The sequence below is a fragment of the Tubulanus polymorphus genome, chromosome 10 (assembly GCF_964204645.1).
Source record: "Tubulanus polymorphus chromosome 10, tnTubPoly1.2, whole genome shotgun sequence".
Lineage (NCBI taxonomy): Eukaryota > Metazoa > Nemertea > Palaeonemertea > Tubulaniformes > Tubulanidae > Tubulanus > Tubulanus polymorphus.
The window spans coordinates 12,092,035-12,119,063 of record NC_134034.1 but is presented as its reverse complement, the minus strand read 5'-3'; the positions used below and the strand labels follow the sequence as shown (position 1 = coordinate 12,119,063).

Here is a 27,029-nt window from a genome sequence, read left to right as displayed (position 1 = left end):
GGACTCGATTGCGGACAGGGTAAGTGCGAGAAATTTTCATAAGACGACACTCAAATGATCGTATTCGATAAGATTAAGTCGGTTCTCGCAATTCTTCGCGAAATTTCCGTACGATAATCGCATCATGTTCCTTAAGATTGGGTTCGAATCCCGGATTTCCCACACACTGTCAGTGATAGTAACGACGATGGCTATTCTACCAATATCATGTTGTGCTAATTCCAACGATGGCCAACAATAATTAGTTGATAGTGAATTAGAAAATTAACAACACGGAAAATGATAGAATTCTATCATTTGACATGTTGTGCATTTTCCATTTTGCTTTTTTCTGCTATTTTCTAGCACTGAATTATTCTTTCAAATTTATGTTGGTCATTTTCCACGTTGTACATTTTCATGAAGTGCATTTTCTATCTATTTCCAACAACGGATTTTTCTATCAAATTCCGACTGATATTTTTCCATTATTTTCAATGTAGCTCAATTTCCACCCACGTCTTTTACTATCATATCCCAAAAGTGGTTAATTCTATATGATTCTGTTTGGTCAACCACCATGTTGTGCACATTTTCATGTTACGCAATTTCAGCTTGCCCACATTTTTCAGTTGGGTTCGAATCCTTGATTTATTTTTATGTTCGAATACCTATTTTCTATCTGTAGTTGATCACTGTCACGGAACACCATGCATGAACGGTGGAACTTGCAGCGCGACGACAGGAGTCGTCAGCGGTAGTAGATCAGGTTCTCTGGACCTGGGTGATAACAATAAACCAGACTGGTTACTACCGCCCGGGTTAAAGCTGAGCCGCCGCAGCGCCAGTCTGTACCGCTGCAGCTGCAAGCCCGGATTCATCGGAAACAACTGTGAAACAGGTACAGTTCCGGTTATAGCAACAGTCCGGCCAAGTTGCGAAGTCTTTAAAAAACCGGTCTTAAGCTGCCAGTGGTTACAGAATTAAGATAGGCTTATAGATTGGTGTTTTAAAGTTGGTTTCCATAGACCTATAGCTTTATTCCAGATATGTTTTTGTGTTAGATTATGATTTATTTGTTTTCTGTTTCAGTGGATCACTGTTACGGAGTCCAGTGTAAAAATAATGGCACTTGTCAAGCAACATCACACAGTAGAATGGGCTCCCTGAAGTTGAGCAATAGTCGAGTAGGCTCCCTGAATATGGGCAGTAATCAAGCGGGCTCGCTGAACTTGATGTTGCCGCCTGGTTCTGGGCGTTCCCGGCGTAGCACCAGTCAATACCGGTGCAAATGCCAGCCTGGATTCATTGGCTACAACTGTGAGACAGGTATAGTAACTACTTCCCTGATGTTGTATTCCTTGAGCTAGTAGTTTATTCAACGTTTCGACTATATCCTAATAGTCATCTTCAGGAATATTGTATTCCTTGAGCTAGTAGTTTATTCAACGTTTCGACTTTATCCTAATAGTCATCTTCAGGAATATTGTATTCCTTGAGCTAGTAGTTTATTCAACGTTTCGACTATATCCTAATAGTCATCTTCAGGAATATTGTATTCCTTGAGCTAGTGTAGTTTATTCAACGTTTCGACTTTATCCTAATAGCCATCTTCAGGAATACTGTATTCCTTGAGCTAGTGTAGTTTATTCAACGTTTCGACTATATCCTAATAGTCATCTTCAGGAATATTGTATTCCTTGAGCTAGTGTAGTTTATTCAACGTTTCGACTATATCCTAATAGTCATCTTCAGGAATACTGTATTCCTTGAGCTAGTGTAGTTTATTCAACGTTTCGACTATATCCTAATAGTCATCTTCAGGAATACCGTATTCCTTGAGCTAGTGTAGTTTATTCAACGTTTCGACTATATCCTAATAGTCATCTTCAGGAATACCGTATTCCTTGAGCTAGTAGTTTATTCCACGTTTCGACTGTATCGTCGAAAGAAACGTTGAATAAACTACCAGCTCAAGGGAAAGTTTCCGACTTAATTTTCAGTGGGATTTTCATATGTTACACCATTGCTGGGTTTACATTCTATTTCGTAATTTCGAACGGATTTAATTTTGCTTTTCAACAAACAATAGTCTATAGTTGTTCTTTTCATTTTTTTTATCTAGTTGATAAATGTCACAATATCAACTGCCGCAAAGGTACCTGTATGAGAGACTCTAAGAAACCATCCGGATATCGTTGCGACTGTGATGATGGCTATATCGGAAGACACTGTGGACAACGTAGGCATTTTAAAAATCCTAACTTTCAACTTTACCATAGCATTCCTACTAAAGCCTTGTTTTCGAGGGCGGTTTCCGGCCAGCAAATGCTGAGAACTGCTGCAATAGCTTTTCCCTCGGGGCCAGTATTTCGGCGTTGCTACGACGCTAAAAAAAGCTATCGTAAAAATTCTTCCCTTAAATTCACTCATGAAAAGTCTTCTCATGGTAGATTTCGGGTGTTTGATTTCGTGAAATATTTTTCTACATTTATATCTTTGTCTCACCTCTAATCTTAGGTAATAAATGTCACAATGTTGATTGTGGTAGTGGTGAATGTATCAGAGACTCGAGTCAAAGTTCTGGATACCGATGTGACTGTACAAGCGGATACGTGGGAACTCATTGTCAGGAAGGTAAGCGAGTCTGAAAACTCTGGGAACTGGGGCCTGGGATTGGAAAAAAACTAGATCGTCCTCGGTTGCGCCGTGGGATCAACGCTGAGTGGGCCTGCTGACTGCTTACACTGTGCGGGCAACAGCTCGAATGTCGTGGTCCCGTCATGGGGTCAAATGAAAAATCTAATAGAGTTAGTTTTGAGAAAACAAGGTCGGAACGACATAGAGCAAAGATCTAGAATAAGAAATTCCGATGGCAAAAAAGTTGGATAGACAAGTTTGAAACTGCGGGCAGTGGTCCTGTCGAGAGGTTCAATGGACAATCCAATAGGAATGCTCAAATAACCTAGCAAATTACTTAGAATAAGGTTAAACTTGAAAAATCAAGATCCGAACAGGACAAATCAAGATAAACAAATACAAGCAAATAAAATACTCGTACTGTTTCTAATTATTTATATTTCTAATTTCTAGTTGATAAATGTCACAATATTAATTGTAACAGTGGTGAATGTATGAGAGACTCCAGTCAAAGTTCTGGATACCGATGTAACTGTGCAAGCGGATACGTGGGAACACATTGCCAAACAGGTAAAACATGTCTCAAAACTCCTGAGAATGATAATTATCAGACCAGCTTCAGTAACTCCTTAGGATCAGTGCCAACCGGGTTATAGTCCTGCTGGCTACTTACAGTGTGCGGGCAACAAACACTTCGACGGCCGTGATCCCGTCATGAGGTTGAATAAACGATTTAATAGTGCAAGTTTTGAGAAACCAAGAGCTGAACGACTTAAAGCAAGATGAACAAAAAACCGAACAAACTTCTCCTAATGATTCGATTTATTTTTAATTTCTAGTTGACAAATGTCACAATGTTGATTGTGGCAGCGGTGATTGTGTTATGGACTCTTCGAATAAAACCTCTGGATACCGGTGTGCCTGTAATGATGGTTATTTAGGAGCTCACTGCGAGGAAGGTATACAATATAGCGATTTCGTTGCTTCCGGACTCCCCCTATGACGTCATCGAATTGTGTGCCATCGATGCGAGTTTAAAGCAGTCATTACACAATGATAGAATGAACCACTCGATCGACCAAAACTCTTACGTTATTTTGTCAAATAGATATATGTCCTTTTAGCTTTGACAACTAGCACAAAAGGCTTTGCTGAGAAAAAGCTGAGAGAAATATAGAATTCCATCCTAACAAGTAGATTTACTGTACTATTTGTCCTTCTATTTTTAATCCGTAAAAAATTGACAATAACAGCCATCTGAACAAATAACCTTTATGAATACCGATTACGAAAGAGTTTCATAATTTTCAAAACTTTAAATTTCTAATTTGTAATCTTTAATTTCTGATTGTTAGTCTCATCCGCAAACCCGTAATGAGTTTTGAGTGTAAATAAGATTCTAAAACTATGACTAGAGGCAGCCATATTTATATCTCGTAGAACTTCTATAGCCCGCTTGATGAATCGATATTATGTTACAGATGCGTGTGATTTGGCCGCTACCGAATGTCAAAATAACGCCAGTTGTATCCGAAAACCTGGTGGTAAATTCCAGTGTAAATGCCAAGCGAAATACAGCGGCGAATTCTGCCAGATAGGTAAATATAAGACTATAAATTGAAACTAGTTGTAATATATGTAGTGCATATAAAAGAGCCACGAATTATTGTCCATATAAAAACAACGGTTAAAGGTGGTTAACTATGGGTAGATGCATACTACCACCCAGAACCGTGAGATTAACTCATTTTCGTTGTCAACCTTCAATATTGTGGGCCATTTATATATATCCTCAATCTTCAATATTGTGGGTCATTTATATATGCTCTATCTTCAATATTGTGGGTCATCTATATATCATCATGTGGGTCATATTGTGGGTCATCCATATAGGCTTCAGTCTCCATTTTGTGAACGACAGTTTATTTTTGTTCTCATTCTCTCATCAGCTGAAGATCCTTGTAAACAGTTGAAACCGTGTTTGAATAGTGGAACGTGCACGAATCTGGGCGCAGGACAATACAAGTGTGCGTGTACACCGAGCTACCGTGGACCGCGATGCGAGACAGGTCGGTTACCTTTACTGATGATGATGGGGATGATCTAACCGTGCGCGACGGTTGCACACTAGCCACTACTGGTGGGGATGCGAGGGAGGGGGAAACGAAACTTCCAAATTATGCCTTTCGATTTGAATAAAGATTCTGTAAATCGACCGACCAATTATATATCTGTACTCCCATTTCAATTTCAACCCCCTTATTTCATTCCTGGCAGGTGTGCGGCTGGTGGGTTTTGGGAACAGATGAATGCATCAAAGCAATTCAAATGAATAGAAGTGTGCTATAAATAGATAACTCCGAGTTTCAATATACGAGAAGGCTAACCATGTAAAAACTAAAAATTTGTATATTTTTTATTCAGAGAAATCGCCATGTGAGAAGAGTCCTTGCAAGAACGGAGGTTCGTGTAGGAACGGATCGCGAGGATCCAGGACGTGCTCATGTTCATATTACTACACCGGAACGAGCTGCGAAACTAGTACGTGTTGTAAAGCCTTAATCGTATATCGTACGTCGTATATCTTGTGCCGTATGACTTCTAATGCTTTTTTCTACATCAGGGAAGAAACCGTGCGATCTTCGACCGTGTAAAAAAGGCGTCTGCGTCAATTTGATCAATGATTCGAGGGTCTGCAGATGCTACTTTGGTTATATAGGAAGAGACTGTCAATACTTCGGCTGTGAGTATTCTAGCAGCGAGGGGGGGGGGTTGTTAAAGGTCCATAGCACGAATTCAGTTCATCATTCTTAGAGATTATGGACAGATTTTCATTGAATTTAATAAGAAATTCGGGAGTAGTTCTCTGGATGCACACTAGCGACACCTGGTGGATCATCGCTTGCCACAAGCGGAATCCTCGATTGCCACTGTCGAACGGAGCATCTTTTTAATCAAAGAAACGACTGGTGGACACTATTATCAGGATCATCATCCCCAACCTTGCATCAAGAAGAAAATTTTCTCCTATTAAAGATTCATTATCTCGTTTTCAGATCGCGGTTTCGGTTGGGGTCGTAAGAGAAGATAAGAAGGGGAGCCATAGTTCACCTTGTGATACCCAGCATCGTTATCTGTGAGTGACTATCAAGAACAGATTGATTAACGATCATAAATCGAATATTTTAAAACCTCAAAAACCCAATAGTTTTAGCAGCTGCAGCCGTAATGCTGTCTCTTGTATTTGTGAATTCTAGTTTTCACCGGCAAATAACATTCTACTTTGTAAAACGGGTATCATATATGTACAAAATATAACTTAACTTGTTTAGACGACTCTAATCTTATATTATCACAGCAATGGTATATTGTGGCGACTTTGTATATGTGCACTTGGTGACCGGGAATTATATAGTTGGCTACTTTAAACTACAGTTAGAAAAACTGGGATTCAAGAACAACAATAATTTCGACTATTTCAAAACTTTCATAATTCAATTCATTTGTTCTAACCATCGCCGTACTTGGGAAACTTCCCGTATCGTCCTACTAAATCATTTCAACTGAATTTGTTGTCGTTTATTTTGTGACTGTGTTTCGTTCTTCGACCCAGGAGTAAGCCCCGTAGATTCATTCCGCTGTCAGTTCGGCCATGGACTGCAAAACGACGAATCAAAAATTGTTTATCAGTTCATCGTTCCGTTGATGGATCAACTTCGGAATTTTTCTTCGATGATAAACGATAAGACACTTCTCGTTTAGTTTAAACTTTTAAAGAAAAATACATTTCCTTGAGAGTCTCTATACATACACCTTGTTTTGAAAATGAATTCTCGGAACGCCACGTGCGACCTTCTTGTGCGATCTGATCAATCTGACATTTCTCATATAGATATTTTGTTTGCAATATTAGCCAACTCGTCTCTGCGTGGGAACGACAATAGCCTGGGTGTGCCTGCCTGGATGGCGGCGTGGCATCTCGAATTCGACCCCGTTTGATAAAGAGGTGTCTGGCCAGTCGTCGTAACGCAAAGGTTACAAGAGAAACGACGACGGATATCTTTTTATAACTTCACAGAAAACGAGAATAAGAATCAAAATAAAAGCGTTTTGAAAAGTTGTCTGTGTCTGATTTTTCTTTGTCCCGGAAATATCGTTAACGATGTTTATATTTCCAGAGTTCAGTTCAAGGGGAGAGTCAGTTTTTTGGTTTGTAGGATTCGTTTTCGCGCTGTGGAGGGATTGGTTTCTTAAATTCTAGAAAAAAAAAACGACACAAAAACATGTTAGGCTAAAAAAAAATTGATACCTTGTTTCTCCGCTCTGCTGAGCTTAAATGTTGACGCGGCCGGCCGCCTATCTACCCTATACATTACTTTTTTTTAAATCGTGATCAATTTTACCATAACAGACCCGGCCGCTATAGAAATGAACTGTTTACAAATTTTATCATATTTTACTAAAATGACCCGGCCGCTGCGGAGAAACAAGGTATCATTTTTGTTTAGCCTTAAGGAAAATAACAATGATTCGCATTTTGTATAGTAAAGTTGATTTGCGGTTTTGGACGGCGGCCATTTTACTTTTTAACATTTAACTACGAAACATATACAGGCCTAAATATACATACGCAAGACGCAGACAGATATCTTAGAAATGATTGGACCGCCAGGAGAAAATATCGGCGTGATAAAATGATTGCGGTTATACGTGGAATGAGATTTGATCTCCGAGGTGGAAATATTTCCTTTATCCCCCCTCCCCATATCCGCTCCCCTGCCGCCGCGACTGGCTGGTTGCTCTGTGTAGTAGACTCAAAAGAATATTTAAGAAAACAATCAAACAGAAGATTTCAAAATGTTGCACCGTCATAAGCTTAGCTTGATATTGTAATAAGATTGTCTATAAAATCAATAAGACTGGTCTTGCTGTTATAGAATGGCTATAGAATCAAAATGAGTGTGAACTGGTCTTAAGTTGTTAGATTGGCTGTATGACTGAATTGAGCTTATTAGACTGGGTTTTGATTTTGTTAGATTTTAAAATGAGCTTAAACTTGGATTGACTGCGTGTCATCCCGGCTGTCAAGCGCGAACGGCTAACTGAAGTAAAAAGTAAAAATGTGAACACTGCACAAGTGACGAAAGTGGATAAGGTCAATCATTTTGGTCCATCGTGACCAACGCGAACCTGAAAATCGAGACCTAATCCGTCCGTTTGACAAAATATAAGATTGGCAGCCAACAGAACGCCTATAATTATATATTAGAATACACATAAATCAAGGCTCAACCTTGAATCAGTGAGTGTAGGCTGTTGGGCGATGATACCTTTAAGCACGGCGGCTACAGCGGGTAAACAAAGAGATAAAGATTTATTTTTACGATTAAGAAGCAGGTTCTACTCTCGGGGGTTGCCGCTCATGCCATCCGCATCAGCTCCTCCGCGCTACAACGCAAAACACCACCGCACCGTGGAGGTAAAGATGAGAAAAAGCAAACTTATACTTGATACATTTTCTAGTAACAGCAGACTGATCGACGCGAGTTTATACACGGGTAACATAGAGACCGCGTACTATTACACACACAACCAAGCGCGTACCGCTAAGAGATCTACACCAAAAAACGGAACTTATAGTTTTATGTATAGCGGAACCTCGTAAATGACCTTGGATTTAAAGATCTATCTTCCAAACCTAGAATTTCGTCCCAATATTTGAACGCACTGGATAAAACGAACTATCGATCATCATAGCGGACAGATCTAGAAATTCGTGTTTATATGTATATATACACATTTACATAGGTGTTTCAATAGGTGTTTGCGTAACGTGAAAGAACGTCACGATCGAATGTGTGTCTGACGTCTGGCATAGCACAGCGTGTGTCCGCGATTCAGCACTCTTGTGATCTCGATAGTTCATCGCCTGTCTAGGTACCGCGTCCCTAAACGACGAAAACGACTTCAATCGAAAGGAGGATATTTTTATTATAATCACCGCAACGATCTACGCGGTGTGTACCATATCATATCAGCGCTTACTGAGCGTGACGAACTCGCCGCCGCCGTCTAATCGACCAGGAGAACGCGCAGCAGACGACCGGATTGAGAGCGCGACGACGAGGAGAAGGTATCGAATTTTGTTAGTCTGGATGGTTCAATAATCATCGTTTCTATTCAGCCGCGTGTTGTTCTAACTATTTTAACCTTCAACGACTCATCGCAATGTCAAGGTCACCGGATAACGTTGCGAGAGGTCACGTATGTTAATTATATATATACGTTTTTGTACGAAAGGGTTAATTTAGCGATTTTCGCTCGAAAAAGTAGAGCATTTTTTTTCTAGAAATATACTTCATCGTCGGTTAAGTAGAGACGAGAAGGTCCGTCCGCGAATCGAAATTCTAAAGGCAACGAGCAGCGGTAGTTTTCGCCTGGAATTCATGAATTACTTGGTGCCAATCGAAATTATAACTTGTTATCGCCAACGGAACAAGGATATTCGTTCATTTTTTACCAGACGATGACGAAATCGATTTGCCGGGAATCGACAACTTGAATACGTCATTTAGATGATGATGTCAATGGTACTGGACGAAAAAAACCGAAAGTAGAAACGTACGGCGCATGCGCGTTGTTCGACATCCTGTATAAACGCGAATACGTACTTTGGAGGAATAGTGAAAAAAATTGGAATAACAGAATTCGTTTTTATTTAAAGTAATTTGAGCGTTACGAGAGGTAAATGGAGTAAGCGATAGTAAAATACTTTAAAGGTTTTTACTACGTATAATCGATTATCTTAATCGGTATATATATATATTCATGAATATATATTGCCATGGGCGACCACTTGATTGTTGGTGTTGCTCTAGAATTTCCGCTATCTACAGTCCATAAACAGAGACAAGTAATCTCGATTTTGAATGTCCATTATGCGGTATTTCTGAAACCTTGCAAAAGTCGCACGGCCAACGTATAGACTGGACCCGCGCAACGTATAGACTGGACCCGCGCAACGCGAGGCAACTTGTCGCAACAACTGAAACCTCTAATCGATCGAACCGTTTGAACTCTGATGCGCGCGCACGTGCTCGGAGCAGACATCGGGCACAACGTCTGCTGTCCCGTATCGGCGTCACTGATTGGTTAAAATACATCTTATTTATTGTTTCACCGGCTCAACACCGCGTCAGACTGCTTCCGCGCGATCTTACCGGACTCTCGGGAAAGTTAGTCGTCGTTGGCGTATTGCGGACCGACTCTACTGCGCGAAATAAATTCTCTATTAGTCAAACTCACGAATCTAACGCTTAATCGGAAAAGAAGACATTTTTGAATACTTTTAGATTTTCACTTTAGAAAAAAAAACTGGAACAATAACTTTTAAAAAATCTGCATTCGTTCCTAGTGTTAGGGACAGAGATAGTTTGAAAGTTCCTTTTGTTCGGTGGAATTTAGCGAAATTTAGTGACACGCAAAAATACTAAACGACGAAAATTATGTTTTGGTCGCGGTCGACTTCGGTTTTCATTTATACCGTGATTTCAGTCGTTAACATTTTCTGTTGCGGAGGTTGCGGGGATAATAACCTCAAAGGGCGTGAATCGGTCGCGTCGTCGGTGACTTTGGCTCGCCGACCGAATCACTCCGCCGTCGATGACGACATCACCGACTCGTCATCGGCTGCAGCCTCGTCGTCGTTTTGGCGGGAAAATCGCAGCGGGAAATTCGCCGTCGAGGCCCTGCATCGCATCAAAAGACAAATGAAACGTCGAAGGAAGATGGCGGCTATTGACAATATCGTTGGCCGTGAAAGGTAGGTAAAATTCTGAATTATCTGTACAAAAATAATGTGGTCTAATAGCTGCTCTGCCATCACAGATGTGAGCAGAGAGGGTTTACCAAGAACCCACGTGAATGTTCTACTTGTTGGTCTCCCACCACTGGCGGAGAGGGGTTCACCAAGAACCTACATGACTGTTCTGATTGTTGCTCCCCCACCACATCTGCGAAGGGAGGGGTTCACCGTGAACCCACTGCTCTCCCACCACCAGCTGTGAGATGAGAGGTTCACCCTGAACCCCACTGCTCTCCCATACCACAGCTGTGAGGAGATGGGTTCACCAAACACCCATTGGTCCGTTCTAGTCAACTGCTCCTGCACAATAGCTGCGAGGGGAGAGGGTTCTCCGAGAACCCTATATCTCGTGTATGCGCAGCACAATGACAGGGCGATGACGTGACGACATGATCGTTGGACGTTCCACGGTTACGATACAACTAGTCTGAGCGACAATTCAGGGGATTAGATCTCATCATTTCGACAGCATATGAAACCGATCGACTCTTATACTATCGACGCAAATAGCTTTAACAGTTCCGTTGCGTTGTTTTAGATGCGGAGAAATCCGGTAGATAAAATCACACCGCGTCTATAGTCTGGTTGTAGATCTACTTTTTATTACGGCGCATCCGACTACGAGTTATTCGCCGGTTGAAAGTACGCGCGAACAAAGTGCAGTAAGGCTACCGATAAAAAGTTCCTTTTTACGCGTTACGTCCCGGGAAGGCTGGATTCCCGTTTCTGACGCTCGTCGAGAACCGTAATAATATTGAGTCGATTATCACAACTACGTTTTATGTTTGTTATGGTTTTTTGACGTACATAACGTGGAGCCAGGAAAATAGGAGTTAAGAATAACTCATTTCCCAGATATGATGCAGAAGAGTTTAACCAATCCAAGTTTGATACTCGTTAAACTCATGGTCATTGAAAGGTTATATTTGAATCTGGACCTCGTAAGAGTTTTCACCAGGAACCTTCAATTCGATCGGTGGGTTGAAGATCTTTTTGGGATCTCTCAACCAGGGTCGGGTGAGGATCTTTCTCAGGAATCCTCGATTCGGTCCGTGAGGGCTCTTCTTCCTCAGGAACCAGGGTCGGGTGAGGATCTTTCTCAGGAAATCCTCGATTCGGTCCGTGAGGGCTCTTCTTCCTCAGGAACCAGGGTCGGGTGAGGATCTTTCTCAGGAATCCTCGATTCGGTCCGTGAGGGCTCTACTGCCTCAGGAATCAGGGTCGGACGGGGATCTATCTCAGGACTCTCCTCGATTCGGCCGGAATGATCATGTACAGTTAAGACCGACGAATGAAAACGAATAAAGATTAGGTAAAATTATGATCTGAGTTCGAACGTGAACGCGCTGAACCCGATTGAGTGTATGTAATTATACTGTTGATCGTAGACGCATTTTAAAAGTAGGAGATGAATATGTATAGGCGATCAATACTCTGGCATTAGTGTCTAGTAATGCGTGGAAAATTGATGTTCGATCTTGAACCAACTTTCCGACGACGACCGCGCGCGCCAGAACTATGGATTCATTTTTTTCGCCCGGGTTAGTTCGGTGTAGGTCCTCATACTAGTTTCTAGACATCGACTCGAGTAAGACGCAATCAGACCTGAAAAAAGAAAACGGGTTTTTCTTCTGAAAATCTATCGGCCAGATCAAAGCGTATTGACCAATGGCGGGTTGAAATGCTTAAATCTATGTTCGTTTATCATATAGTCCAGTCAAAAATAGGACGAAATGTAAAGTGAGTTTAGACAAAATTGCCAATTTGAAATGTTTGTTGTCTATTTTCCAAATTATTTCTAAACCAGCATTTAAGCTTGACCTTTAGTTCCATAAGAATCCAATTTTGACAATAATTTTTCGTGATCGACTGTATCAAAAGCTTTTGACAAATCCGATAGAGGGATTTTACGGCTTCGATTTAGAATCAGTCTAATACCATTTAACTTCAGTAGCCAATCTAACGAATTGAGTACAGTCTTAAGATCGAAGATCATTCTGACTTTGCAATGGGACCCTCCGGATTTTTGGTCGTAGACAAAAGCAGTAGTTAGTTCTGAGTCCAGATCCCAGGTTCATGAATGATCTAAGTTATGGTTTAAATCTAAAGCATCGACTGTGTTATAACTAGCTTCGGAAAATGTATTCCAAATCTGCGCACGGCTTTATAGCATTAACAGTAATTCTTTTTAACGGTAAAAAGTATGTCGTTCTAGAAAAAGGGCACAACAAGTGTCAATAATCCGTTCGCATTCTCTCCGTCTGGAGCGAGAAATGCAGAATTGTGTAGGTAATCAACGGCGCAGATTTTGTGCGGTACGTCAGACCGTCTTAGTTATTACCGATCTCAATCGCATTAGATCATTAATATGCATTGCCAGCACGGCTGTAATGCTCTCGGTAAAGCACGTTTCGAATGTTTTAATGACGAATATTTGATCGTGATATAGAATTTGTCTCCTATTTTGAAAATAGCGCATTACGTTTATGAAATTCGAAGGACAGGAATGCTGATGAAACCATGTATTGAATTTCCCATTCGTAGAAAACGCGTCAAGTCGGCATCTAAAAGCTGTCGCATTACTGAAATCGTCTCTATTTTTGAGTCTCAATTTGTATTTCCACTTCTAAGTGTAATTCGTCATTTGGATAAAAACATCATCGCAAATACGGCGACTTTCACTGTTAATCTATATCAAGAAATGCAATGACAATGTGATTAAAATTTCAAAAGATGACGAATTAGTATGACAGTTCTGAGTTAGAAATTGAGGTAGATTAGCATTTTTTTGTAAACGAACTGATAATAATGATAATAATGATAATGATAATAATATATTCGTTTAGATTATAGCGCAGAACTATAAAAATGATACCCTCTCGCTTTACAACACAGTCGTGAGAAAATAAAATGCAAAAAAAAAAATGAAACAAACCATACACGCCGGGAGGGTCAGTTTAAACTAATTGAGTGGGTCCGGAATGAAAATTGAGTTAACAACTTTTCGACTTCATCAAAAAAAAAAATCAGGTAAAGTTTGTCTATTGGATATTTACAAAAATGATCTTGAAGGTTACCCTCGCGAAGCTGATGGTCTGCTTTAGAAAGTGCAATCTGGTAGGATTTCCGTAGGGAAAAAAGCGAACCAAAACCGAATATCGAACAAACTCCGCGTATGTTTTATAAATGCACGTAGATAACACCGGACTGCGGTGTGAGTGGGTACATATCGCTGGGATTGGGGGATTGTAGGCATAGATGGGAGTGAGGGGGGCTTAAAGTGCATGCCAACTCTTATTCCAACTCTTGTTTATCCACGTGCGGAGTCCCACAAGGTTCTATTTTGGGTCCGATTCTTTTTTCTCATCTATATTAATGACCTACCTAATGCATTCAAAATACTTGATTTCATTACGTTTGCGATTCTTTATGTTGTCCCGCTGATATATTGTAACATTTCATAATGATCATATAATCATATTTTTAGAAAACTGTTGTACAGGATTATACTATGTTATAATTTATGCAGGAAATAAAGTAAAGATAATAATAATAATAATAATAATAATAATAATAATAATGATGATGATGATGATGATGATGATGATGATAATAATATTAATAATAATAATAATAATAATAATAATAATAATAATAATAATGATGATGATGATGATAATAAGAATAATGATAATAAAAATGATGATAATAATATTATTAATAATAATAATAATAATAATAATAATAATAATAATAATAATAATAATAATAATAATAATAATAATAATAATAATAATAATGATAATAATAATAATAATAATAATGATATTAATAAAAATAATAATAATAATAATGTCGGATTTTGAACTCTTATCCAGGCGCGACAGACGGCGGTTCATGTTTTAGGTTAAATACACGTGTTAACCAGTTAATTGGTGCAAATGCTAATCAAAAAAAGGTAAAGAAAATAAACGTATATAAGTTTATTTGTGTAGACTGCACCAGAGCTGGGCGGTAAACATGGTTGATATCGTAATCCGAGCTGTCGGGATATTTAAAAAAAAACGGTTAGGAATTACCGCAAAGAAACTAATGCTCTGCGCGCTTTTATGACTTGTCCTATCCGGAATTCGGAATAGTCTAGAACTGAAAGTATCCGAAACTTATAAGAAAGATAATTCCGAAACAGTTTTACAATATGGGATATGGGAACAAATTTTGGATCAGTTCTGTTTAAGTTCTCGGTTTCCATCGGTCAGTTTAGTGGATTGTCCGATGGACTCTAAAACGAATTCGTTTTAGAGTCACAAGGCCAATCTAAACAGTTCGCCTGTCCTTTTGTCCAGGATCAAAGAACTTGCAAGTGGGTTCGAATCCCGGTGCGGGTCGTTGATTTTTGTTCTCTCGACAAAGGGATCTTGTAAACTGATTCTCTACAGCCTCTGAGAAGCGCGGATCTAATAGCCGTAAAGACTATTTCGGCTATTAATCCTTGACAGCCTGACGTGTAGGAAATACAAAACATTCCGCTGATAAAGTACATTTCACCCCATCCCCACGTGCCAGTGTCTGTTTGTCTCGTTCCTCGCGGGTCTTTCTATATATACCTCTAACCACCCTTTGGTTCTTTCGTTCCGATTTTGATTTTAGTGTTTTAGATGCAGCCTGAATGATTCATTTCAGGACTTCACCCAGTCCTGAGCGTTGCGCTCCGTCATATACTGTGTGTACTGAAGTTCGTGTGTGTCTTGCGATGCACCACTGACACTAAGGTTCTCAGTGCATTCATTATCGACTAAACAACTCAGAGAATGGGAGATTATCTAAAAAAACAAATGACGTATCTTAACCACTTATTTCATTAACCACTTCAAATGAAAATACATTGTATTTCAAAACATATACAAGGTACGGAATGATCAATTGTCGAGATCTGTTTTTGTATGAATAAAATATGTGACTAAGATTTTATAAATTTTTTTTCACATTTCTGGTTTTTACAGTAAGATTTCAATTTAAAGATTAAAAACTACAGTTCAAAATTTATTATCTATTATATCCCTCTCCTCAGTTGAAGAATTGAAATTTCATTGAAACTTTTGGAATGATATCATGATATAGCAGTGGTTTAAATGGAGGGTGTAATAGAACTGCCCAGTAATTATGGTTTGGATGCGTGGCCTAGGCCCACTATCCATCCGTCCTGGCTTCGGTTAAAATAATGTAGTTGTCAATTGTACATTTTGGGGCTCGAAATCAGAAATCTTCGATATCAGCTAAAACCCGGACTGGGTTTTATATTTCACCCGAAACGAAAAAATCAAAGGGCGGTTAGAGGTATGTTCTCTTTAGACAGACCCGTTCCTCGCGACTTTCTTATTGGCGTGAACTTCCACGGCAGACCAGCGGCAGACCCTGGCAGGCGAAGACGGGGTGAGCCGGTTTAATCGAAAATGAAATAGTTCAATGTACTTTATTCACCTCCGTCGTCAGGAGGTATAGATTAAATCAAAGTCATCAGGGGATGCGGGCGCGTGGTTTGTTTCAATGATTGAGACGGCGATTAAGCTTGACGTATTGCCAGATTTAGCCCGCGGATAATGAGATTTTTATGTCGCCAATGTGACAAGTAGCACCTGAATAGCGACGTTTTAACGACACGGTTTATACCCACCCACTCGTCCCACAACTATTGACGACGAAATTGCACTTCGCAAATCTTGCGCTAATTGATTTAGAAGGTCATGTAATCGCCGCTAGATGGCGTTTATGTTTAGACGTTGTGACCTATACATGCTTTGCATTAATGCCGTGTGGAACTGGATCCGATGTCAATCTCGAGAACTGGGATCCAGAGTCAAATTAAACCTACACAATTGTTGAACTGGATCCTGGGTCAAATTAAACCTACACAACTGTGGAACTGGATCCAGAGTCAAATTAAACCCTCACAACTGTGGAACTGGATCCAGAGTCAAATTAAACCCACACAACTGTGGAACTGGTTCTAGAGTCAAATTCAACCTACACAACTGTGGAACTGGATTCAGAGTCAAATTAAACCTACACAATTGTTGAACTGGATCCTGGGTCAAATTAAACCTACACAACTGTGGAACTGGATCCAGAGTCAAATTAAACCCTCACAACACTGTGGAATTGGATCCAGAGTCAAATTCAACCTACACAACTGTGGAACTGGATTCAGAGTCAAATTAAACCTACACAACTGTGGAACTGGATTCAGAGTCAAATTGATATTTACAAAACGGTCGGATTGGGTTCCGAGTCAAATAATTAAATAATAATAATAATATATTATATATATATATATATATATATATATATATATATTATATATTATATATTTAATAATATTTTTAACAAGTGCACATTCTGGATACGTGACATGGAACAGGTCCAGAGTGCAGCAGACCTCGTCTCGTCCACGCGTGTAAACACCCTCAGTGCGATGCGACATTGTTGACGACCAGCCGCGGTTGAAACCAGACGTTTTTTAAGTGGCGGAAAAATCAGGAAGTCCCTCGATGTATATATAAGTAAATGTATTATGAGAGGGTATTTGACGGCGATGAGCTGCTGCAGTCTGAGTCTCTGCTGCGCCGCGACCATTATTGATAATATACACAGCATTAATCCAGTAGACCGTTGATAATTGGAAGGAAACTACCCGGAGTACCAGCACAGACGACGCCAACCGTATCGAATCAATCCTTCTCTTCTCTCTCTCGCCTGCGTCGCCGCTTTGAGTTCGTCTTCGATTTTTAGGTCTATTACACACACACACACACACAAATCTTCTTCGCAGACGTATTGCTTTCCGAAACTGGGTCGATGAGCGTCGCTCGCCCGTCTCTTGCTCGTACGACCGTCTACGCCGCTCGCTCCGAGATCCGAGGACGAAAAGTTCGCCGATATACTCTTCAAACGCTAGACATTACGCGACGGTTCGAACTCTACAGTCTTTGTCGGTTAAGAGAGTGAAAAACGTGTTCATTCTTGTGTTTACCACTTGAACTTGACACCATGGAAAACAAATTAAACTGAAAAAAAAAATTGACATCACTGTCGAACATGTGAATGTCAAAAGATATTTCGATCCCTTTTAGGCCACATACCCCGCAGCTCAATACTGAACCAATCAAGATTTTCCTTTTTTCGGTAACGACGCGAGTAAGCATATGCTCTTCTATTTTCGGTTAAATTCCCTAATTCCTTCATCGTGTTAATATTCTCGGAATTAGCAATACAAGTAACCGTGGAAAGTGACGCCACAATCGGACTCATTTTCGGATCTTTTGGACTTTTTTCCACACTATGAACAACAAAAACCTGCTGACAAGGGCATTGAAAGCCTCGACAATGTCAGCAGAAAACACACCGTAAATTGAACCCGAGCGAGAAAAAGCTTTTGCAAAATTTCTCGCCTGGATATCACTGTCTGGAAACCGCGTTCGTGAAAGCCTGTCTAGAGAAGTCATTCTCCTTGAAAAGTTATTTGCAAATTCTAAACCGGACGTTTTTCAGATCCGTATGAATACGTCACGTTCGTGTGAATGTTTTCTGCGCGAAAAAATGTACTAGTTCAAAACCCTCAAATATTGACTAGACTTGTTATTATACGGCCGCACCAGTACAAGCCGAGAGAAGACGAAAATTGTGTTCATCCGCGACGGGTTGTTATCCCGTTCGATATTATGACGTCACAGTGATCTAGATCATCGGAAGTATAGATGTAGTTCATAACAAAATGGCGGCTGGGCCGATTCCGTTTCAGTATTCCGGGAAAACGAGCAGGAATTGGAGCAATACGCGTTGCATCCCGGCTGTTTATTATTTTGATTGTAATCGATAATCATCCGGGCCGCAATAAGGTGGAAAATAGAAATGGAAATGCGTCGGAAAAAATAATTCAGAAACGCAGAAAATCATGGAATAAAAAAAAAATACGTGTTCTTTTCGAAATGGGTTCGCTTAAAAACTGGTTGACTAGGTTTCACCTGAGACATTCTTATTTGAAAATGAACTGCTAACATCAGACATTAGACATCAGACATTAGACATTTTATCAGCTTTTAAGAACTGATTGTCCACACTTCACATGTGTTCAGTACATCACCTGAGGCATTCTTAATTGAAAATGAACTACAAACACCAGAAATTAGACGGTTTATCAGCTTTTCAAAACTGATCGTGCACACACTTCACGTGTGTTCAGTACTTCACCTAAGACATTTTTGATTGGAAAATTAACTACAAACGCCAGACATTAGACATTTCATTTTAATGATAACTCTTCGTAGTCATCAGCTAACGCAGTATGCTCATCACTGGAGGTAACGCAGAACTGTGGAATTTGGTTCAGAGAAAAAAGATTTTATCAAAATCTGGATCGGATCGGATGAGTTTTCCTATATCCGAGTTGACCTGTATCGACGTGGGGAGTAATCCTCCCGTATTTCGTAGAGATGAAAAAGGTGTTTGTGTACATTTCGCTGGCATCCGATTTTACCACGGCGGGTCTATTAGTCTATAATACCACGTGAGGGTGAGCTGTAGCGGAAGTAAAGAGTCTAAAAGCAGACGACCGCAGACGGACAAGGTCATCGGACACGACCGCCGCCGCTCTGCGAACCGAGAGTCTAGTTCCGCTTAATATTGTTTAAAACTAACTAGTTTTTCGGCTGCGAATGAAGTACACCACCCCCGCGTACTTACGGAAAACCTTTCATCTTGCAATGAGTTTTTGCGCTGCATTTAATGCGGCTAATTGTGTCCGGGGAGAGTGTTGTTTTTTTACTAATCCCGCTGATAATCGAAAACAGTTTCCATCATAAACACGATAATAGTTAAAAGAAGAATGAAACCGAACGCTGTCGGGAAGAGTGGGCGGAAGTGGGAGCTTAAAAGCGGGAAGAGTATGGCCGTTAAAGTAGTTGGAGGGAAAGCCAAAGGGTAGTGAAGAGTCAGAGAGGGATTGAGTCGATGAAAGTTCCGAGAAAATGAAAAAAGTTTCCTTTGAAAAATAATTCTTACTTTGTTTAGACCGTGTATATAGACACGTGCCAAAGCGCGTCGTATTTGGACCTCGCCCTGGACACATTTGACGGCCATATTGACGGCCAATATTACGATGGCTTATATAAGATGTAAGATTCGATATATTTTGCAGGGATCGCCAGTCGCGTCTGATGCAAATAAGAGCCGCTTTTCTGCAGCAGTTAGGACTTGCTAGAGCACCCAGCATCAATCGCAGATCGCTGCAACAAATACCGGCTGAGGAGAAACAACGATTTCTGCAACTTTACAATCTGACTACCGCGGAGAGCGAAGCAGACGATCGCGCGAGATCTCGCGAGATCGATTCCAGATCAGACCATTCTCACTCAGCGAAACGGTTACTAGTTTATATGGCGTCGTGTAAGTGATGATTTTACTGCCTCTGTTGAACTGGTCTGAAATGAAACCTATTGAATCCTTACACTGCTGTGGAACTGGATTCAGATTCAAATTAAACCCACACAACTGTGGAGCTGGATGCAGATTCAAATTAAACCCACACAACTGTGGAACTGGGTCCACAGTCAAATTAGACCCACACAACTGTGGAACTGGATGCAGATTCAAATTAAACCCACACAACTGTGGAACTGGGTCCACAGTCAAATTAAACCCACACAACTGTGAAACTGGTTCCACGGTCAAATTAGACCCACACAACTGTGGAGCTGGATGCAGATTCAAATTAAACCCACACAACTGTGGAACTGGTTCCACAGTCAAATTAGACCCACACAACTGTGGAGCTGGATGCAGATTCAAATTAAACCCACACAACTGTGGAACTGGGTCCACAGTCAAATTAAACCCACACAACTGTGAAACTGGATGCAGATTCAAATTAAACCCACACAACTGTGGAACTGGTGAAGTTTAAATCTAATTCGTTGTTTGGTGGATTTGTATTTGTAGGTGATGACCGGGATAAAGCTAATGAAGCTGTGTGGTCCGATAAATCAATGTATTTGATGTATTTTGATGTTCCTGCCGATAAAACGATCTATAAAACAGTGACCAGCGCCAGTCTACGACTTTACAAATCAAATCAATCAGGTTTGTGTGCATTTGTTTTTATCATCCTTCTTCGGTTCTGGGATTCGAACCTGATGGCATCGAAAGAGAACAATCATCGGTTTCCAGACAAGCGACTGTCTGATATTGATGAAGAAATAACCGTTAATGAAAAAAAAAAACAAAATGAGGATTATATTCGAAATATTCGGCTAGTCCAAGTCAGTAACCTGTCTGTGGTTTAGTTTCACGATCATATATTTTCACAAAGCCCATCCGATTATGAAAGTTTACCACCGACGATAAGGTAACTAACACGGGTACTCCCAGATAATTGAGAAGTAAAAGTGAAAAACCCACTAAGATGAAAAACCTAGGAGAATACCTGACGAGTTGAGTCAAATCTATGAACCTCTTTGAAAATTGCTGAAAATGGATCAAAATGGGATTTTGAAAATGGCTCATATAGATTAGAATCGGAACATCAGATTCTCTCCTAGTTTTTCATCTTACTGACATCAGACAGAAAACTTGTCTATGATTACCGATGAATATATTAACCACGGCCCGATTTCATTTTAACAATTCAATTAAATTCAATGTTCTTAATTTCATGTTCTTTATTTAATCCGATAGATTGTGGTTGTCAAGGTAACCAGCGCAGCAGACGATACGCGAATGACATTTTTATCAGCGTTTACAAATACAACCGACCAATCAAACGAAAGAGAAGAGGTCAGCTGACAACGGTGTATCTTGGGATCTGTTGCATAGTCAAAGTTCATTATTATATTCACTATAATCAATCTAACAATATAAGATCATTCTAAGCTGATTTTGGTTCTATAATCAATCTAACAACTTAGGACCAGTTCTAAGCTCATCTGATTGGTTCTGTGGCCAATTTTACAATTTAAGACCAGTCTATGCTTATTTTGGTTCTATAACCAATCTAACAACTCTAGATCAGTCTGAAGATTTAAAACCACTTTTGGACTGAAGGACTGGGCCTTGTGATCCTGAGTTCAGTTTCACAAAACGGTTTAACTCTGAAATCGAATCAAATTCTTCATTCATTCAGTTTATCTTAAATCGGTTTAGGACGTAACCATTTTTGGGAAACCTGGGCCCGTTGGGATACATTTTCGAGGCGCTTATCGTCCCAAATAGCCCGAGGACATATTTAAAATGATGCTTTGATCGAAGTCTTGTTCGTTTTACAGCTCGTCGCAGACAACGAGAAAAAGTGCGTCAAATCACAACGAAACGCGACTACGAAGGTTGGATCGTAATCGATCTGAAATCGGTCGTCAAAGATTGGATACGTTTCCCAAAGAGAAACCACGGCCTGGAAATACGAATTCAAGATGGCCACGATAACGGCATCAACCCGCATAGATACTTCAAACAGATTAATTGTACCAGCGAAAAGAGGCCTATTAATACAGGTATATATAGGACTATATCAACTTACTGGCTTCGAACCACTTCTCAGACATTCGCGTGTGATGGAGTGTTGACGATCAGTTTTTGAAAGCTTGCTGATAAAATGTCTGATATCTGATGTTTGTAGTTCATCTGCAATTAAAAATGTCTCAGGTGAAGCACTGAACACATGTGAAGTGTGGACGATCAGTTTTTGAAAGCTTGCTGATAAAATGTCTAATGTCTGGTGTTTGTAATTCATTTTCAATTAAAAATGTCTCAGATGAAGCACTGAACACATGTGAAGTGTGGACGATCAGTTTTTGAAAGCTTGCTGATAAAATGTCTAATGTCTGGTGTTTGTAATTCATTTTCAATTAAAAATGTCTCAGATGAAGCACTGAACACATGTGAAGTGAGGACGATCAGTTTTTTAATGTGTGCTGATGAAATGTCTAATGTTAGGTGTTTGTGGTTCATTTTCAAAATGTCTCAGATGAAGTTCTTAAAACACATTTTTTGAACGCCAGTCGAACTAATGTTTAGCGCTGCTTTACGAAAAGCTCGACAAGCGCGAGGAATTTAGCGTTTTTACCGAAGTGTAATGATTTTTATATAAACAACGCGTTTACCTGTTACAATATCAACGTGTTGATATATCATACAAAACGCGTTATATACATTCAGGTAGAATTCTATATTATCAAAACTTTAACTTATAAAAAGGGGAAATATCTTCGGTGTACGGGCCACCCACAGTGGCGCCTTACATATCTATGTAGTGGTCTGAACGTTGAATTTCCAGCTGAGTTCATAATAATGAATGAATTGGCAATTGGAAATTTTGGAGGGGGATTAAAACCTGCCCTAGAGATGTATTGCTACTGGACTACGCCATATTCACTTTTAAATGGAATATAAGTGATTTACAAGACAGACCATCGAGGTTTGTAGATATTTTAAGGCTGGTTGCACAGGCATATGTTTCTTAGATTTCAGGATCTGTCTAACCAAAACTTGGTTCTATGTTCTATAGACAATCGTACACCTTAAGACCAGTCTAAACTCATTTTGGTTCTATAACCAATCTAAGAGCTTAAGACGAGTCTAAACTCATTTTGGTTCTATAACCAATCTAACAACTTAAGATCAGTCTAAACTCATTTTGGTTCTAAAACCAATCTAACAACTTAAGACCAGTCTAAACTCATTTTGGTTCTATAACCAATTTAACATATCAGGACCAGTCTAAGCTCATTTTGGTTCTATAACCAATCTAACAACTTGAGACCAGTCTAAGCTGATTTTAGGTCTATAGCCTATCTAACACCTTAAGACCAGTCTAAACTCATTATTTTTGGTTCTATCAAAAGAGCACATTTGGACTCAAAGCCACAACCTTACAATGGCCCCTGATTAAATGGCAAGTCTGGCACTAGCTGGAAGACCTCAGACACTCTGCCCGGCTCCTCACCAGGAATAAACTATACGGCTTAGACGCTTACATCTATTTCATTTACTTCAGATGTTGGTTCTAACGTGACGTCAGACGTTAATATGGCTATGATACCGCATTTGGAGGTTTTCACTGCGGCTGCGCAGTCAACGGTCACTGAGCGACAGCAGCGTTCAAAGCGAGGAGTGTCCTCTAGACTGAAACGACGACCCTGCGTGTTGAGACCAATTTACATCACATTTTCAGGTAAAGATATAGATTATTTTTAAAATTGACATTGACGAAAGATACAAGCATTAAAAAAAAATTGAAAATTAAAATCGACGTTTCGGACTCTAGAATCCATCGCCAGGTGTCTTTTGATTTTAATTTTTGATACATGAATAAAATTCGTTTTTGATTTTTTTAAATTCTGTATATAGTGGGTTTTAAATCTATTTATGAATATATTTTGGTTTAAGGCTATATCGCCTTTCACATTTCTATGTTCTCTGGAATAACAATACACAAAGTAAGACATCATAGTGTGCGTTGCATCAGAATTGCGGTAATTATGAATGTAATTGTGTTGTATATTTCTCATCGATGACGTGTAGATTTAGAATGGGATGATTGGATCGTGGCGCCTGCTGGATTTCAGACCGGATTCTGTACGGGATCGTGTCCGAAAATCGGATGGAAATTAGACGATTCGCCGCATAATTACAACACCATACAACAGGTATAATATGAGTAGATCTTTTTGTTAGCGGCGTTAATTAAACAGATTGAATGTTCTCTTCCTAAATCGAAAATATATTGTCTATCGCTCTAACGCTGAAGACAGGCCCATAGGCGGGATTTAGAGAGTGGGGGTTATTTTGATATAAAAGGGCGCTTTCTGGTTCCATCTTATGCATGGAAACTGTCCTTTAACGTCAATGAAAGTGCCCTTTTTGTGGAAAAGGTGCCCTCTAATATGCTCTTTTTATGAAAGAGGTGCCCTGTGTCTATGTGAAAGTGCCCTTTCGTGGAAAGTGTGTCCTAGGTAAAAAAAAAAGTAAAGTGGTTTAAATCATCATAAGTACATCTCAGAAAACGGGCACTATCAGCCAAATGCAAATTACCGGTAACCACAGTAACCCCCTCTGCCTACGGGCCTGGAAGAGGCTCTGCCAAACACGTTATTATTAACAGTGCCTAGCGGATTTTTTAGGAGCTAGCGTTCCAGTTCTCTGGACCGACCAATCGCTGTGCGTATAATCGATTAATTTGAATATATTATAATTTATGTAAATTTCAGTATTCGTCTTGTTGTTCGCCGCATAGAATGCAATCGCTGCCGGTGCTGTTGTACAACAACTCCGTTCTGAGCGTCTTCGTGTTGGAGAACTTCATCGTGTCCGACTGTTCGTGTCGGGAGGAATGACATGATACACTGCCACCTTGAGGTCAAAACGTTAACTACACCACGCCGACGCAACATCCCCCGGAGGACTGACCGATTATAGCGAGAATTCTATTCAAATTCGGAGGAGAAACTTTTCTCGTTCGATCGAAACATTTACTTTGAATTTAGAATTTGCGCCGAGGTGGATTCTAAACTATACTGAACTTTAAATATCGACTGATCGCAGGGATTTGGCCAGTAGTTCGAAAAGAGACAAACGAAAAACGGACATAAACGCTACCGAATTTCATTTTCGTTTCATTAACGTTTTATTGACATGGTTCTATGGGTCTGTGGTTCTATGGTTCATTACGAAGCTGAGGTGAATGCTGAAATATTTATTGTCCGGTTTTGGGTGTACAATCATAGTGAGTGCAAACTGTATGTGCTAGAACGATAGAAGCGTTTAAGTGGTGAATATGGAGACGAATTGAAATGCTACGAACTCAAGTGACCGGTTATAAGTGTACTGAATATGATGAAAAACTAAGAGAGTAGTGACTTGTCGGCTAGCATCTGTGAGCAATTTTCAAAATTGTAACTATAAGTTTCGGAAATGGCTCCGACTTTGGTCAAAATGTCACTTAAGTGTCTTAGTTTGTCTTCAAGGTATTTCTTCAACTGGCCAAGAAGCCGTTTGTCGTAGAGACCTGTATTGTGGCAGCTTTGAGCAAAAACAGCTTTTGGTATAATGTACGCATTGCTGCGGAATATCATCACCATCTTCTTGTAAATTGCGCACAAAAAGCTTCAAATTTAGATTATATTTGAAAAATCACCACCTCAAGAATGGATGACAATCTTCGTAGAATAGTACGGTTAATGCGCATGCGCCTATTAAAACGGACATGCTTACGTATGTTCATTATAAATCAGCGTTAGAATATATACTAAGAAATTTTAAAATGTAATTTTCGCGTACGGGTTTTAATCATTTTTTGTTTGTTTATTTTATAAATAATGTTGTTATATTTAGAAATACGTGGAATTTGAAATACCTCCTTCGAACTCGAATCGCTAGATATCTTCGCGATACTTGCTTGTTGAATTATTTCAGGGAATTGAAAATATAACTTGATCTTTAAGAAACACTGCGAATCTGTGTTGTAACGATGTATCCCCACAATATAATAATACAAGGTGTCAAAGAATCGGGTCCCCGGAGGTCAGGTGCCCCAGCATTAGATGATGACAGATTAGTCATATAGCTCATAGCCGCGTTCACAATAGCGTTTTTGGCCGGGGAAAAATTTGGCCCGTGCCAATTTTGGCCCGGTACAACTGTTCACACGGGTGCCAAATGGGTCCGTGCCACGTTTGGCCCGACTATAGATAAATAAACGGCTTATAATGGGGCAGCTGACCCCAACCCTAACCCTTAATCCTGAGATCTATTTTAAGGGAGGGGGACATGAATTAGGAGAGGAATTTCATGCTATGACACCGGTTTTCAACGGACGAGATCTATTAGCATATATACATGTACCGGTAGTCGAACCGTAGAAATGAACTACGAGCTCAAGGAAACATTCTCTCTTTTATATTGTGGGATCTCATCATATATCGAAATTTATAGGTCTGCATCGTTTTTAAAGGTAACATAGCATTAAAATGATATTAGGAAACTCTGTTAGAATTCGCTATATATATATATATATATATATATATATATATATATATATATATATATATATATATATATATATATATATATATATATATATATATATATATATATATATATATATATATATATATATATATATATATATATATATATATATATATATATATATATATATATATATATATATATATATATATATATATATATATATATATATATATATATATATATATATATATATAGCGGGTATATATATAACGGGTTTTTAGAAGAATTCAAAGCTTTCAGTACGGAAGCCCCTAGGTGACATGCGAGATATTTTTTTCGCAATTTCGACTTATTATGTCGAAATTCAACTTATTAAGTCGAAATTCGACATAATGAGTCGAAATTATGAAAAAATCATACCATAGATTATGACTTAGATCGGTTATTGATTATATTGCGGCGGGTATAAGACATTTTTTGTGATATTGAATAAAATGAATTTATGTATTTACAGATCAATAAGATATTA

The 27,029-nt window shown here is 39.4% G+C and overlaps 2 protein-coding genes across 2 annotated transcripts; both read left to right on the top strand.

Moving 5' to 3' along the window:
* Positions 1-1,181: 1,181 nt before the first annotated feature.
* Positions 1,182-6,009, top strand: LOC141911618 (uncharacterized). Its single transcript, XM_074802605.1, has 10 exons — positions 1,182-1,308; positions 2,105-2,221; positions 2,500-2,616; positions 3,073-3,189; positions 3,459-3,578; positions 4,101-4,217; positions 4,569-4,688; positions 5,044-5,160; positions 5,243-5,362; positions 5,676-6,009. Exons 1-10 carry the CDS (start codon positions 1,182-1,184, stop codon positions 5,708-5,710), a joined length of 1,107 nt encoding a protein of 368 aa, XP_074658706.1. The 3' UTR covers positions 5,711-6,009.
* A 4,115-nt stretch (positions 6,010-10,124) lies between these two features.
* LOC141911617 (bone morphogenetic protein 4-like) lies at positions 10,125-25,514 on the top strand. The gene is made up of 8 exons (XM_074802604.1): positions 10,125-10,441; positions 19,677-19,924; positions 20,477-20,617; positions 21,212-21,310; positions 21,799-22,023; positions 23,526-23,702; positions 24,053-24,177; positions 24,739-25,514. The coding sequence occupies exons 1-8, from the start codon at positions 10,125-10,127 to the stop codon at positions 24,862-24,864; spliced, it is 1,458 nt and encodes a 485-aa protein (XP_074658705.1). The 3' UTR covers positions 24,865-25,514.
* The last annotated feature ends 1,515 nt before the right edge of the window (positions 25,515-27,029 follow it).